This window comes from Peromyscus maniculatus, chromosome 14 (assembly GCF_049852395.1).
Source record: "Peromyscus maniculatus bairdii isolate BWxNUB_F1_BW_parent chromosome 14, HU_Pman_BW_mat_3.1, whole genome shotgun sequence".
Taxonomy (NCBI): domain Eukaryota; kingdom Metazoa; phylum Chordata; class Mammalia; order Rodentia; family Cricetidae; genus Peromyscus; species Peromyscus maniculatus.
The window spans coordinates 73,713,482-73,729,565 of NC_134865.1; the positions used below are offsets into that span (position 1 = coordinate 73,713,482).

At 52.9% G+C, this 16,084-nt stretch overlaps 1 protein-coding gene across 1 annotated transcript in view; it reads left to right on the forward strand.

The window, feature by feature from the left end:
• The first annotated feature begins 228 nt into the window (after positions 1-228).
• The window catches only part of Rin3 (Ras and Rab interactor 3), a 113,048-nt gene continuing 97,192 nt past the window's right edge, over positions 229-16,084 (forward strand). Inside the window, exon 1 of the mRNA XM_006990889.4 lies at positions 229-743. Within this exon, the coding sequence (XP_006990951.2) occupies positions 703-743 (41 nt within the window). The 5' untranslated portion in view covers positions 229-702. The remainder of the gene's footprint in view (positions 744-16,084) is intronic.

Consider the following 16,084-nt stretch of genomic DNA (forward strand, 5'->3'; position numbering starts at 1 on the left):
TTAAAGGAGAGGCCACAAGCCTTGCGGTTTTTGTAGAAGCTGGCAGGTTTTCTCCCTCTGCCTTCATCTGGGTGTGGTACCTAGCACAGGTGTGTTAGATGTCAGGCTTGCCGGACGCTATCTGCACTGTTAAATACTGAGCTTATCAGCAGAGGTGGCATCAAAGGGAGACAGCATGGCCACCTGTCAGGGATGTGGAGGAGGTGCCCTGCCTTGGCAGCTGAGGATGGGCTGGGATGGAGAAGCTCCCAGTCAGGCCCTGGGCCTCGTCACCTGCCGGCCCTGAGCGCCTCGCTGCCCGGTGCCAACTTGGAAACTTTCCTATAAGTTTCCCTCGCAGGCTTCCCGCGGGCCACGGCCACAGCCAGCGCAGCCCTCGGACCCCGGCACCGCCCGCCGCCAGGCCCGGCCCCAGGGGCGCGGCCCGGCTTCCGCGATCCCCAGGGGGCTCCCGGCTGCAAGCAGCCGCCGCCGAATGGCTTCTGACAAAAAGCCCTTGACCACCAGGGCCGGCCTCTTCCTGCGAGCCCCGCGCGCAGCGATCCAGGAAGTGGAAGGCAGCGGCCCCGCGCTTCCCCACTGGGCGCGCGGCTGGCGGCGGCGCCTGGCCCGGCCCTCGGCAAGGGACAGCGCTGGCGCCACGCGGAGGTCGCCGCGCCCCTGAGTCCCGCGAAGCCGCGTCCCCCAACTGCGGGCCCCACGATGAGACGTGCTGAGGCGCCCGCGAGTGCCCACCCTGCCGGGTAAGTCGCAACCCGCGCCCGCCTCTCCCCAGGTGGCCCGGGTCCTGCACCTTTGCTCTGCTGGCAGGTTTTCTTGGGTGCTCAGGAGGGACCCTGGGCTGAAGACATCTTGGGTGTCGTGTTGAGATGAGACCCCCCACCCCACCCCACCCCCAGCAGGGACCAAGGCCAGACCTAGCTTCTACAGGGAAAGGGGGCGGCCCTGGTGACTGCAACACTTGGCCAAACTTTCAAACTCAGACTTTGTTAACTGGAAAAACAGCGCACATTCCCCGCGGCTGGGCGGGTTTGGTTAGAGTATATCTGTATTTGTTGTACTTGTTCGAGCCCGGTGTGTCTGTGTAGACATGGCTCCTGCCCGGGCTGAACTTTGGATGCAAGCACTCGTTGTCCCGACCCAGCCAGCCCCGTGGACCCCAATGCACCGATGCTCTGCCTGAGCCCCCGACCCCCGACCCCCACTTGCGCCCACAAATCCCTTGCTCCCTCAGATCCTGGGGCCAGGAAGAGAGTAGGGTAGTAGGATCAAAAGCACCGACAACTTCAGGCAGCCCCACCAGGCTGCTGATCCTCTGCCTGGACTGAGGCGCCACCGGGATCCCCTTTGCTAGCCCGCTTGATCTCCTGGGGGCGGTGATCTTTGGACTGCCCTCTGCATCTGCAAAGCCTGGTGTAAGGAGGGTCTAGGGTGCTCGGGTACTTATGGTTGGTGGGATCCCAGGGCACAGATTCATCGTGAAGTGGGTGAAACTAAGTGGTTTGGGGACTGCCATTCGGAAGAGATTCCTACTTTCGTGCTCTTCCCTACTCCCTCCCCCCACCACGAGAACTGGGACACTGCCCAGAGCCGCGCACCGCTGGGAATCTGTCATCCAGCCCAGTCCTGAGAGTAGCTCTGGAAGGGTCAGGTTTGAAGCGGCACCCAGTAGGAAGCGATTGCTGGGAAAGCCTTCCAGGACTTTCTGAGGTGCCGTGGCTGATGGGCGCATTTGGGGTGCCATACTTTGTATTTCCATTTAAAAGTCCCGGGCCTAGTCCCGAGTGGACTCCCGAGGCTGGCTGCCTGTTTTAAGTCTGTGACCTCATCTCCCATGGCCTTGGATCTCCACTCTGTAGAATAGGAATGCTGTACCGATCTTGTGCGGTCGGGGATGGAGGGGGTGGGGGTGGGGGTGGGGGGTGTTGAGGGGCAGTAGGATGTAACTGGCCCTCATTCCGGTAGGAGGGACTGGCCCGTCGGGACCCTTAAGTCATGTAGATGTGGCTGCCTCCTCCCTCCTACCCCCAATCCCAGCTACAGTCACAGCCCGGAAATTCTGTGTTGATGCTTCCCTTGGAAGTGATCTCTGCAGAGACAAATGTCATCCGCTGGGGAACTGGGAATTCCGATGGGGAGGGGGTCTCCTGGGAGCAAACTGGGTAGAAAAGGAGGATGAGGAAGGAAGGAACCAGGCTCTGACCTCATCTACTTCCATGGCCCGACCTATCTCCTCCTGCCTTGCCTTATTCATGCTGGCACCAGTGATTTAATCCGTGCCTCAGTTTACCTACAAGGATAAGCAGTAGTCTCTACTCCTCACAGGTTGTTTTTGAGAGTTAAATTAGTCGAAAGCATTACACAGATTGGCTGGGAGGCGACATCCTCAATGGTTATTATGTTCATTATTATTGTCATCTGTTGGGTGGGACCCTTCCTTTTGCCAACTGGGTGATTGGGACAAAGTGATCTGACTTCTCCGCCTCTGAAAATCCAGAGTCCTAGAATCCCTCCCTCACTCTGAGATTGGATTGGATGGATTGTGGTGTGTGGGAGTGAGGAGTATGTGTTGGTATGTGTGAACCTGTGTGCTCATGTGTGTATAGAGGCCAACACTGATGTCATGTGTCTTTTTTAGTCACGCTTGGCCTTCAGTTTTTTTGAGACACGGTCTCTCACTGGACCTCACTGATTCAGCTTGACTGCCTGGCCAGCGAGCTACCGATGTCCCCCAGATTTTACATGAGTTCGGGAGGGGCAGATTCAGAGGCTCATGCCTACACAGCAAGCCGTTTACTGGGTGAGCCATCTCCCCAGCACCCAGAAGAGCTGTATTTAAGCATCTGTCTACAGGACAGTGCCTGGTACATGTTCAGCACTCTGTGAGCAGAAATTTGCTGCTGAAAATGCTTGATACTCTAGAGGTCTTTTTCGTGGGAAAGATTCCTAGGTGGCATGTGTGAAACCTTGTGCCTGGGGCAGAGACCTCAGGGCAACATTTTCAAAATGACCTTTCATACCCCGCCACTGGCAAAGGGCTTGCTACCATGAGTGGCCACCCTCTGTGTACAGAAACCGAAGTGACGTCTGCTTCTAATAACTCTGGTCCCTGCTCAGGGGCTGGTCCCTTTCAAGTCCTAGGGGGTACTTTCCAACACACCCTGCACCTGAGCTACATATCTAAAAATCTCAAAGGCCTTTCACCCCAAGGCACCCCCAGGCCCTGCTGCTACCAGGACTGGTCCTGAAAGCTTGAGTCTGTCTTTGCACCCTACTGGTCCAGAGCCCTTGCCTTTCTGGGGTGGGAGGGATTCAGATGGTGGGGGGGGGGATGCTACCTGCAAGCAGCCGCTTCAGTTCTGACCCCTGTCCTGAGGGTCTTCGCAAGCAAATTCTGCTTCTTCTTGAACCGGTTGGCTGGGAGAAGAGAAAATGCAGATAGGTTGCGAGCTCCTGGGGCAGCCATTTTTTTTTCCACCCACTGTTGCAGGAGGGACCCTGCCGTAAATTTAAGACTGTTAACAACTCCTAAAGCTGCCTCTGCCCACTGACTGGTGTCCTCTGAGGACCTAAGTTGGGCAGGGAGGCATGAGGAACCCTCAGAGCATTCTAGACAGGTGGTCAGAGGGAAGAGAGGACACTGAGCAGAGGTTAAGAAAATCTAGAACATTCTAAGGGTAGGGCAATGTGGTTAGCGGGAGCCAGGGCTATAGAAAGTGGGTCTTGCAGGGGTTGAGCGGTCTCTGGTGAGTGCTCAGGGCCCAGCTGAGGTTTGCACAGAGGGTGATGGACTGCAGCTGGACTCACAGCAGCTGGGGTGGGGGTGCTTAGGTAGCCTTGTAGCCAGGCATAGACAGGATAGACAGTTTGAGGCAGGAGAAGTTAGAGTGGCAGCCTTTGTTGATGGACTGAAGTTAGATGAATGGAATAGGAAATAAGGGGCAACTCCAGAGAGGCTGAGATGGCGGAAGGCTACTGCTTGGGGTCAGACACCCAACTGTGTGAAGTCCTAGGAGAATGGTGTCCCACAGAGCCTATGAGAGCTGGAAGTTTTCTAGGCCCAGGGGAGACCTGGCAGGCACCCGACACTGCCCTGCTCTAGGAAACACACCCAGTGCATTTTCCTAAGTTTGCTATGTCGAGGGCTTACAGGTTACTTAGAATTGTATTTGTAAAAGAATTCCTCTCTTAGAACAAATGTGGTGAGCCTTGACCCAATCCGTCCTCAATGTAACAACGAGGAAACAGAGATCCTGAAAGAAGAAGGTGAACTTGGGTCTCTGAGCCTTTGGCCTGACATGATACAGGGGTTCTTGACTTTCAGGGTCTGATGTCTTGGGCAGTCTTGACTGGCATCCACCTCCTGACAGAGAACCTGACCTGGGGCAGTGAAGGGTTTTCTTATCAGGGATGTGGTGTGGGGGGGGTGCAGTTGGCATGGCATGGAGGAGTTTAGGCACACCCATCCCTGTTGCCCTCCTTCCTCTCTTGGTACCTGCCTGTCCTGGGTCCCAGTCTGTGTGGAAAACTTAAGATGTTACCAGGCGCTAGCCTTCTAACACAGATGGGGTCTGGACATCACAAGTGGAGAAACCCACAGTGTCTCTGCTGGAAGCAGAAGGCAGCCATGGTATCAGAGGCAGCCCTGTCCATCCTCTCCACCTCCCACAGCTAGTCTGCAGAGGGAGTGAGAACTGGCCTTCATGGTCCCAGGGTGGCTGCAGTTTCTTCCTGAGGGCCTTCCCCCAGCTTCCACCTGTCATGGCCAGTGAATCATTCCTTGGTTCGTGTCACTAGACAGTGACGAATGAGGCAAACTGGCAGGCAGCCATGAAGCAGAGAGGGAGAGCAAGTTTGGAGAAACAAGGAGCCCGGAAAGGCTTGGAACTGGAATCCTTTGCAGGCCTGGGAGGGAGGGTGGAGCCCTGCCCTCCCCAGAAGTGGATGACCCTGTACCTTCTCCAGTGACCTTGGAAAAAGAAGACATTGGCCAGGGTTGCAGGATGTGGGGGGTGGGGGATTAGATAGAAAAGATACAGGTGTATGGAGGTGGCCTCCCAGCTACTGTAGAGAATTGTGTGCCCAGAAAGAGCCCAAGCACAGGGGAGAGGATCTAGAAGAACCTCTGAAAATCTTCTGTGCCCCTCTGTCAGTCCCTCCTTAGTGAAGGGATAGGTGACTATGAGTCATCTTGTGCCCAGTGAGTGGATGACTTAGTTAGGGTTTCTATCGCTGTGATAAAACACCACGACCAAAAGCAACTTGGGGAGAAAAAGGTTTATCTCATCTGGCGCATCTGCCTCACAGTTCATCATCCAAGAAAGTCAGGTCAGGAACTGGAAGCCATGGAAAAATGTTCTTAGTGGCTTGCCCCTCATGGCTTGCTCAGTCTACCTTTTCATAGTACCCAGGACAGTCAGCACTGCCCAGAGAGCTGGACCCTCCCTCACACATCAACCATCAATTAAGAAAATGCAGCCCAGGCCAATGTGGCGGGAGCATTTTCTCAACTGAGTTTCCCTCTTTGAAAATGACTCTAATTTATATCAAGCTGACATTAAATTAGCCAGCACAGTGGGTTAGTGCAGAGCCGACCACTAATTCTAGACCTTTCTGTCTAGGCATCTGCTGCCCAGAACCTGCCTTTTATTCTCAGAATCAGGACCATGGAAGTCTTCCCCAACAATGGACCTAAGGATCAAATCCACAATGTTAGTGGCTTTTGTAGCCTATGCCCCACCTCTCCTCTGTCATCAGAAGCCCTTATGACCATAGTGGCACAGTGTTGCTGATAAGAAAGAGAGTGGCTGTTTCAGCTGCTTGGAAGAGTCTCAGGCTAGGCGAGGAGAGCAGCATGCCTCTCCAGCCCCTTGTCACCTTCAGGTGCATGCTTACCTGTTTAAAAAGCCCCTCAAGGGAGCTCAGACCCCAAGGTCTCTACACCCTCCCTAGTCTAGAAGACAGAAAGGGCTAGATTCCCAGGACATTGAAAGGGGACCCACTCCACCATGGTCCTTAACTACCAGGATGGTATGAGCCCCTCTCAGGGATGGGCAGAGTGGACCATCTCCTGAGCCTGGAGAATGGAGTGGGCTGGAAGTGCAAGTTCTGGAGTCCCTGGCTGCCTCGCAGGGTTTCAGTTGCAGATCTCTGAACTCGGAGAAACTCAGAATTTTAAGGCGCTCTCGTTGGGGGAGGACTGCAGGGTTGGTGGGGAGCCTGTCTTTCTTTGATCTGGAGGCTGCATATAGATCATCTGTAGAGCTAACGGATATCCTGGGGTCCTGTCCCCTCTCAAGTTTGAGGATTGGTTTCCTAGGAAGCAAGTCTCTGCAGCTCTGGTCCCCAAATAGACTCTTATCTCTGAGCCACTGTTCCAGGGACATCCAGTAATTCCCTCCAGTGCTGACTCATGGGCAGCAGGAATGGAAATCCTACAATAAGACTAGGGTACATCAATAGGGCAGGCAGTGAGTGCTTCTCCTGCCAATGGCTAGAAAAGCAGTCTTCAGAATAGTCTAGAACATGCTATTCCCTTTCCTTAGAAACAAAGGCAGATTCAGAAAGGAGCCTTCTGGACCACCTCTCTCTCCAAGCAGCTGGGAGGAAATGCTTTCTCATACCGTGGCGTTTATTTGACAAAACTGTTCTTGTAAAAGAGCTGTGTTTTAAGAGCGCCTGTGGAGAAGACCAATGGTTTTTGGAGCTAGTAGAGCTTTGACTGAGGGTGGGTAGGACGGCTTCTCTGGGGAGAGGTGCCATCGAGCAGGTCTGAGTGACGTCCCAGTGGGCAGAGTAAGAACAACAGGGAAGTCCCAACAACCTTCAGTTGTCAACACTGTGTAAGTCACCTGTGACGTCAGCCTTTGCCAGAGTGGAAAGATGGAGATGAGTGGAGACCCTGCCTGGGAAGGGTTCTTCGGCCACCCACCAGAGTAAGGTCTCCTCACCACACTCTAAGGCCTTCTTCACACCAGTCAGCCAGTCCCTGTGTAGGAGGCCAGGAAGTGACTCTGTGTCCTCCGTTGCCAATCAGTGTAGAGTGCCCTTGAAGGAGACAGAACTGCACAGGCCAGAAGAATCTTTCTTCAGATATCAACAAGGCAAGAGGGAGCTTTCTCATCTCTCTATCTCTCTCAGGCTGTCAGCCTCGACTTTTCATGGAAGAATCTGGAAGTACCTTGATTTCTACTTCAGATGCAGTTCCTCTCCCCTAGATCAAGTCCTGTGAGGGCTGCCCCAAAGCAGGTACAGGCCGATAGTCGATAGCCTCAAACTTTGAAAAGGGTCACAGAGTCCCTCATGCTCTCACCAGTTCCTACTATGTCCCCACTCTGTCGGTAGATTTAAATGCACCAGCCTGAGACAGAATCTTAGTTCCTTTCAGACAAAGTGGCCCACCTCTGCAGGGTTGTGGTCAGGGCTTGTCTGTATCTGAGGTAGCTACAGTGAGCTCAGGCCACATCCTATAAAGCGTTGGCCCCAGGCTCTGGGTCAAGGCTGCATCTTCCTATTCAGGGCCAGGTAGACTAAGGGACCTCTAGTTCTGGCCTGGGAAGGAAAGAATCTATGACAGAGAGGTAGGGGTGGGACCTTAGACAGGCTGTCCTATTGGACACTGCCCCCCTGGGATGCTGGCCTCTTCTTGTTGCCGGCTCTAGGATCTTTAAACAAGCCAAGAGCTTGTTATTCAGTAGTAAGAGATGAGACTTCAGATGTGTTTGCCACCCTACTGGTGACTGGAACCCAGTGGGGATGCTGGAGCCTATGAGAGGAGCCTGTTTTCTCAAAGGCCAAGCTGGCCCAGAAGGTGAGGGACCTCAGGCATTGGGAAGCCCTCCTCTATAGGTTCCCTGGGGCTCAGAGGCTGGTGAGGAATAAGCCAGGCTGCGCTCAGTCTGATGGTCTCTGGCTAATGGGTCAGCTGTCGAGACAAGATTCACTCAGCTCTTTCCAGACTCACGTCTGGTTTCCTCCCTCTCTGCTGGTGTCAGAGGCTGGCCATGTGGATGTGTCTAGAGCATTAAGATTAAAGGACAGTTTCTAAGGATGGCATCTGGTGACACTGTCAGTTAAACCTGTATCTTCCTGCTCTATGTGTTAGGTAGAGCTTCTAAAACCTATTCCTTCTAAAGCATATTCAGGCACTTTTCAGTTGGTAAATATCTTCCTGTTCATTCATCGACACATTCTCCTATAGCCAGCCAACTACCTGCCACCTGTCCACTCATCCATCTGCTGACCCATGCAACCATTCAGACAGCTATCCATCCATCTACCACCTGTTGATCCATCCATCATCCACCCAAGGTCCTCCCACCACCAGCCAGCTCCCTGCCACCTGTCCACCCTCCACTTGCTCTTTCATACAGCCATCTAACCAGAAGTTCAGTCCATCTGTGTACCACCTCTACAGTCATTCATCTGTCCATACATTTATCCATCCATTCATTTTTCCACTCATCTATTCATTCATCTATCTATTCATCTGTTCCCCCATCTATCTGCCCGTCCATCTATTCATCTATTCCTCCATCCATTCATTCATCAGTTTATCTCTATCCATCTAGCCATTCACTGAGCACGTAGACATCTAGACATTTCCAGTTTACCTACTAAGGCATATGTACTGCTGAAGTACAAGGCCCTGTAGGTAACGGTGCTGAGGCGGTACTACCATTGGCTGTGGTGAGCAGGGAGTGTTCTGGCAGGGATAGCACTGGGGTTATGTCTTGAAGGGTAAGTATGTATTAATGACTGAGATCAGGAATATAGGGAAAGGAATTCAATTAGGAGTTAGCTTGAGTGAGAAGTAGAAAAGTTGGTACCAACAGGCCATGTGTGTGGAGCCCTGAAGAGTCTGGTGTGGGGCAGGGAAAGGTGCTGTGTGTGAAGGCATAGAGGGGTTCTACTTGGCTCTCTGTAGAAGAGTTTGGCTTCTATTTCCCATAGTGATGAAGACCATGGGCCTGTTCCTCCACTTAGTGGCAGCTCAGCAGTACTGGGCAAGAACCTGCCACAGCACCTTCTTCCTCTCGCACTGGTGATTGGGTGGCAACCCCAGCTCCCACAGTGTTGTCATGGTGACCAGAGACAGTGTGTTCAGCTCTTTGGGCTGTGAGGCCGTTGGGAACCCTGTGTGCATGTGCACATGTGTGTGTGCTTGTGTGCACACATACATACTATTACACATGTGGATACTATTGATTCTCAAAAGCAGTTTTTATTATCTACTTTAAAAATTCATAGACAAAAATGATGAAATTGAAAGCCTCAAACATTTATCTCTTAGTCTGTACCCAGACCAAATGTGTGTTTGTATAATTTTAATCTGTATGTACATGATGACTTGTGTTCTTCTTTTTGCACCAAAGTTTACTTCCTTCCATGTTTCTACATGTGCTGGGGACATGTGTTGCCTGCCAACCATCATGGCACCATGTGATGTAGAATTACATTGTGTGTGTGTATGTGTGTATGTGTGTGTGCGTGCGCCATGGTGCACGGTGGAGATCAGAGAATAACTTCTTGAGTCAGTTCATCCTTTCCTTCATGTGGGTCCTGAGACTGGAACTCAGGTCACCAAGCTTGGTGAAAGCGCCCCTACCCACGGAGCCATCTCTCTGGCCTGTGTTATGATCATGGAATGGACAGAGCCAACTTAGTCATTGCCTCTGTGGGCTGCTCAACATCATCCCAAGTCTCCTCTGTGTTAAATTAAACCTCTGAAGACATGTGCAGGTCTGAGATTTAGGGATGACTTCCTCAAGAGTAGTTCTTCATCTCTACCCGAGGAATCTCTTGAGTTTGAGATGACAGTGAAGCAAATCTTCACAGCTGACCCCTGCATTTTAGGTGTGCATAACTTTTAAGCCAAGCATTTCTCCCATTTTCTCGCAAGTAGATATAGTCATTTGATTAAGTTCAGGACAGTGAGGTGTAAGGAGGGAGTCAAATTTGCTCAAAGATGCCTTTACACTGAAAGGATTTGTGTTTCCTATTGGCTGAAATGCAGATATCATCTCTGGAACTGAGGCAGCCATCTTGGATTCTGGGGTAAACTTAAATGCAGAAGCTATATGGGGTGCGATAACAATATGGTTAGGGTCTCAAAACACAAAGCATCATTCTTGCTCTGGACTATTTACCCAGAGTTACATGCATCTCCTCATTATGAGGGAGGAACACATATTCATCTTGTCGAAATCACTGCGATTTTACTTTCTCTGCTACACAAATTCTATCCCAAGTAGCAGTTTTATATCTTTTGTCCTTACCCAGAAATACTAAACTGAATTTTAGGGCTATGTGCAAGTTCTTGTTCTCAGTGGGGCAGAAAGGAGAAAAAGGAAGAGAGAGGAGAGGCCGCCTCCTCTAGGACTAGGTTGCAGGTATGCGAGTTTTAGACTTCACTGGAAGCTTCAGGCTATTTATTCTGGTTCTCGTCTGACGGCAGCGCCGTGTGCTCTGGGATGTGTCATACCTCCTCAAGACTGCCGCATACCATTGTGCAGGTTGTTCACTGCTCAGATGGGCCTGCCTGGCTGAGGGAGCGCCAGTGGGGGAGGGGGGAGGAAATTGCATTTTGCTCAGAGCTGAGTGTCATGACAGCTGTGTGGGAGGCGGGGTGGGCTCGGCCTGCTTCTAGGGAGAGCAAAGAGCACCTTCCTCCAAGCTGCACAGAGGCACCCTGTGGGCCACTGGGGACCCCAACCAAAGAAGACACTAATTAGCATATGTGGGGCATAGAATACTCAGCCCAGAGGAAGCGTGCTGAGGGACAGTAGCCCGGGCTGGGGAGGAGCTTGCATCCCAGGGCTTGGAGGGCGTGCATGCACTCCCCTGAGTGAGGGATGCCAGCTCCCAGGGCCCCACCCAAGCCTGTAGTCACTCTCTTCTCTGTGCCCTTCAGTTGTCCTTGGAATGGACCCAGTCAGTATGCCCTATGTAAGCAGGCTGCAACTCCTTAGCTTGATGAATATGAAGCCGTCTGAGCGGCTTGGGGCCCAGTAGGCATTTCCTGTTTTCACTTGGAATCTCACTGGGTTGGTATGCTGGTTTGTGGATCCAGGTCCTCACAGCCCGGTGGGTGGCTTCCAGTTGGGGTGATCACAAATGCAGGCACCACAGATGTCTATGCCCAGACTTCCATAGTGGAACCCACATGGCTGCATCCGTTCAGGCTGCTAGAGTGGGTGACCCTGGCCGTGGAGGCTACTACAGGAGTCTCGGCTGAATGAGGCTCAGGATCTGGACCAGATCTTGGTAGAGGAGACAGGGTGCAGTTGGGTTGCTGCAAGTTTCCCTAGAAGGGAGAGTGCGTGGGACCTGACCGGAACTGTGTGTGCACATGTCTTCAGGTGGGGAGGGTGCTAGCCCCTCCCCAGGCAACTCCCCAGGGACAGGGCAGCCATGGCTCAGCATGCTCTCAGTGAGGCCAGCACACTGTGGTCAGAGAAGAAGGGTCTAGAGCAAACTGACAGGACGCACCTCTGCCTCAGTTTCCTCATCGTACAAGTAAAGTCATAACTGTTCCTAAATCCACAGAGTTACTGGATTTTGTGAGTTAATATGTGTGAGCAGTTTGAACAGGGTTGAGCATAAAGTAGGAGTTCGGTGACGTGTTTTTCTGAAGGTCTCTGCTCCTCACGCTTACATGCCTGTCACTCAGCCTTCTGGCTGTAACCCAGTTCATAGTGTTTCTATGCCTTGTACAAACTGGTCTCTAGTTCCTGTCCATGTCCACTTTGACTTGCTTTGAATCCTTGGGATGGATGTTTGCCTTCTCTAGTCTTGGCTTCCTCTGTGAATGCAGCATGGAGATGCAGAGGACCCATGTGCTGGTCACCAGAATGAAGTAAGTGGTGGGTGGCCTCACAGCCCTCACACAGTGACACTTCACAAAGGTTTATGACCTCCTCATTCATGGTGACGTGAGGAGAAGGCCTGCTTCTTGGGAGACACCCCCTCCAAATTTGGAGGCTGGGAGAGTCTCTTACAGCTGCCACTGACCAGTCCTCCCCTTCTTCCACAGGGAGCTGAGTGAGCAGGCTGCTTCCAGGCTCTGTGTGGAGAGCCACCTCCCCCCACACACATGCATCTTGGTTTCCCCAGGGTCCTGTGTAGAAGCCAGGCTCAAAATGGCTACCATTGGTATCATGAAATGGGGACATTTCCAGTGGATCCTCATACTCCATGGCTTCTGTTTGAAAATCTGCCTGCTGGCTAAAATTCATGTGAAATTCTCTAAGAGTGCCTGCCAAGCGCTAGCAGTTCTCTGACAGGACAGCAGGTGATAAGGTGGACACTCATCCTTCCGTGGTCTCTCCAATTCATGCTACAGATAGAGGTCCTTGTCAAAGCATCCTTCAAATCAGATGTGTTCTGCATCATTGTGCTTTTTGTTGTTGGTGGCCGTTTTATTGTTCTAAGTGGCCCCAACAGCACTGAAATGTCTTGTTCCTAAGCACAGGAGGCCATGATCTATCTGGGAGATCTATGGGTGCTGCAAGCTTCTGACGGGCGTGAACTGTGATGTCGTGGCATGTGGTGTTTCGTAGTGATGACTGGAGGGTGTGTATTCACTCTGTACATAGCTGAACCTCGGGCTGGCCAGAGGCCCTGAGAACAGGGTTCTGTATTGGCTCTCAGTAGTCACAGAAGTAAGAATCTGAGGATAAGCCTGCCAGCTCCTTCCCTCCTAGGCCTCCAGGCTGTGGAGTGTCTGCTTTATCTGTGGTCTGCCTAGAAAAGCACACGCTGTCCCTTAGGCCCTGCCTGGGCGGGCCCTGGGACTTCCCTCACCTCCACTGAAGTCTGAGTTTAGGAAGACCAGTGTCTGAGGAGGTCAGTAGTCTGTGCAAGTAGCTTTGGTTCTGTGACTCTAATAGAACTCTTGGGAGTGTGACTACTGTGTGTTATTGAGACAGGAGCGGGGCTCTGAGCATTCTTGGCTGTGCCTTGGTTACCCCAGCTTGCACCCTGAGGATCTACTTCTGACCACTCTGTTGAGAATTCTCTCTATGGTCGCCGTCTTCCAAGGCTGGAGTTCTGGTGCCCCTTGGCAGGTGAGGAGACCAAGGCAGTAGAGGTGGAACCAGAATGGAGCTCCGTCCCAGCCAGATCCTCTGCCTAGCCATGAATCCCCTGAACCTTGCATCTTTGTGCCACCGATGAGGCTCACACCTGATGCCTCCCTCGATCCAGGAATGCCTTGGGTCCCTGCTGGACTGCCGTTTGGCCCTCCCATCCTCCCAGCCCCACTGCAGGGTGACACCCGAGCTGGAAGGCACAGAAAGGATGTCAGGCCACACCCTGTCCTTGGAATTCCAGGGGCACTTGAAATGGGTGTGTGGAGCATATGCCCTGAGTCTCTCCCTTCAGCTCCCACTCTCCCCCACCTCAGGACCTCACCCTACCTCAAGTTCTCTAGCCAGTATCTTGCCAGCTCCTGCTGCTACGACAAAATGCCCAACGTAGCAGTTTGTAAACAGTAGCGGTTTTCCCTCTCACAGTTTTGGAGCTGTGAAATTCAAAATCAAAGTGCCAATAGGTTCAGTGTCAGGGGGGGGCCATTTTCTATTTCTCACAAGGCTGCTGGTTCTGTCCTCACATGGAAAGGGGCCAAGCTGTGTTCTGGACCTCTGTTCTGAGGCAAAATATCCATCCACAAGGCTTCACCCTCCCTCATGATATAACCCCTTCCCAAAGGCACCATCTCCTCATATCATCCCATAAGGTAAGGCTCTGCCGTGGGCATCTGGAAGCACACAGACAGGGGTCTGTGACAGCCAGTGTCTTCAGCTTCCTCCAGCCTCTCACCTGAACACTCACACCTGTCGCATGTCACATCTGATGTGGTAGTTGGGTGTAGAGTAACAGGGAGTAACTGAATGGTAGGGTTTCGGGCCAGGGCAGGCAACTCTGTTTGGCTTTTGGAGGTAGCCCGGGAGGTGGCTCCCTGAGAATCGGCAGGAGACTCGTCAGCCTAGGGTGCACAGAAGCACACATGACAGCCAGCAGAGGAAATGTGGCCACAGCCGCTGTTTGGGAGGGCGCCAAGTGACTCCGTGTCACAGGTACTGGAGAGACGTGATGCTTTGGTGGTTTGTGCAAGACGCGGGCCAGGCCTGTGTCCTGTCTGCACCCTCTCGTTCTTAGTGGTGACCCAAGGAGAGGCAGCAGCTGGAAGCCAGCCTTGCGTTCTGAGTCACCTTTCCGTTCAGAGATGGGGACTCCTTTGTCAAAGCATGCTTCCTCCCTACAGGCATCTCTGCCCTCCAGTAGCCCTGTGAAGCCAATAGGGGCACATAACCTTTGTCTTGTTTTACTGCTGAGGAAACAGATTTGGGGCGCGGGGGGGGGGGGCGCGGGGGGGGGGGGGAGTAGCCAGAGCTCACACAGCAAGTCAGTAGCAGAGGCTAGACCAGATGATTGCTCCCTTCCCAGGGCAGTACTTTTCCTACCCTACTCAGAGCTGTGCCAGTTGGATGGACAGTGGCCATAGCTGACCATTTACTGAGCCAGATGCCCTGGTTCTGGTGCTCCTCACAGCAGCCCTTCTGGGTCAGTCAGGATTGGTACCGGGACTGGAAGAGTAGTATGCGAGTCTCAGTACACTGCAGGCAGGTGCCTGGCTGAAGTACTTGGTCTCTGTCCCCTTCTGTGAGTTGTGTCCCTTCCCCCACATCCTGAGCTCCTGTGTCAGTGCATGGTGGTGTGTGTGTGTGTGTGTGTGTGTGTGTGTGTGTGTGTGTGTGTGTGCTGTCTCTCCCTTCCCTCCACCTCAACCCTGAGTAAGCAAGCAGCTTACAGGGCCAGAGGTGGGGTGACAGTGGGCGGTGGGAGACACTATGTACTGTAGTACTCAAAGCTAGAATGGCTGACCTGGATGGGGACTCTACCCCTGGCTGGCTGTACCTCAAGCCTCCTTGGTCCAGTTTTCTCAAGAGCTCCCTCCCTGGGAAAAGAAAGCAGCAGAAACAGGGAAACAGCACCAAGCTGGGGGGGGGGGGTGGGGGGATGGGGGGTTCAATAGAAGCCTGGGAACCCAGGGCAGCTGGAGTCAACCTGCTAAAGCCGAGGCCTGGCGTCCAGCCTGCCCCATGCAACAGTTCCGGGGAGAAAAGCCATTGATGGCAGGGTGATGTTTCTTTCCTGAGGGGCTTTCCCAGCAGGGCTGCACAGTAAGGATATGAGATTCCCCGTCCCAGTCCCCTTTTCTGTCCAATCGAAACCAGATTGCAAGTAACACACGTTCATGAACCCCCTGAAAAGGCAAACAATAGAGAAGTCTAGATCTGCCTTAGCCCCGGGATAACCACTGGCCTTGTGCAGCTCTCCACACATTAAATGCAATTAGTGAAGGCTGCACCAGGTGGTAGAGGTCTGCCAGGTTGCCAGCATCACATGGACTTCCGGGAGACAGCACCAGCTACACCACAAACTAGCAAAACCTGCCAGCAGCCACTGACTAACGTCTGGAATGGGCTAGATTCCTCTGGCCTCATCATATGGTACTGGCACTCGTGGAGTATCCTGGAGACAGCATTCCTGCGCTCAGACAACTCCACATACACAGTCCCGTCTGATCCCCCTGGCTTCTGGCCCTATGGATAGATGAGGATATTTCCCCTACTTTGTTTTTCCCTCCAGAGGAGGGATCTGAATGTGTTAGTTGGCTCGGATAAAATACCCAACAGAATCGACTCAAGGAGGAAGGGTCTGTTCTGTCTCACGGTTTCAGGCTCCCATCATGCTCACCGGGCTCGGTTGCTCTGGGGTCTGTGTGTTAAGGCAGAGTGTCATGGCAGGAGATGTCTGCCTCACCTGTGGCTGGGCAGCAGTGAGGAAACGTCACTTGTGAAGTAAAGCCACCGCCCCCCAAAGCTCATGGAACCATGATCCATGGTGAATGACTGCATGGATGAGGTTGGAGTCCTCGCAACCTGTCACCTCTCGCAGGCCTCACTTCTGAACTCCACTACCTTGGGCCCTTCACTCACAGGTTTTGGGGAGACACTTCAGATCCATTCTGTGATGCTGGAGCACAGAGAAGGCAAAGAGCCTCAGGTGTGGGGAGTGC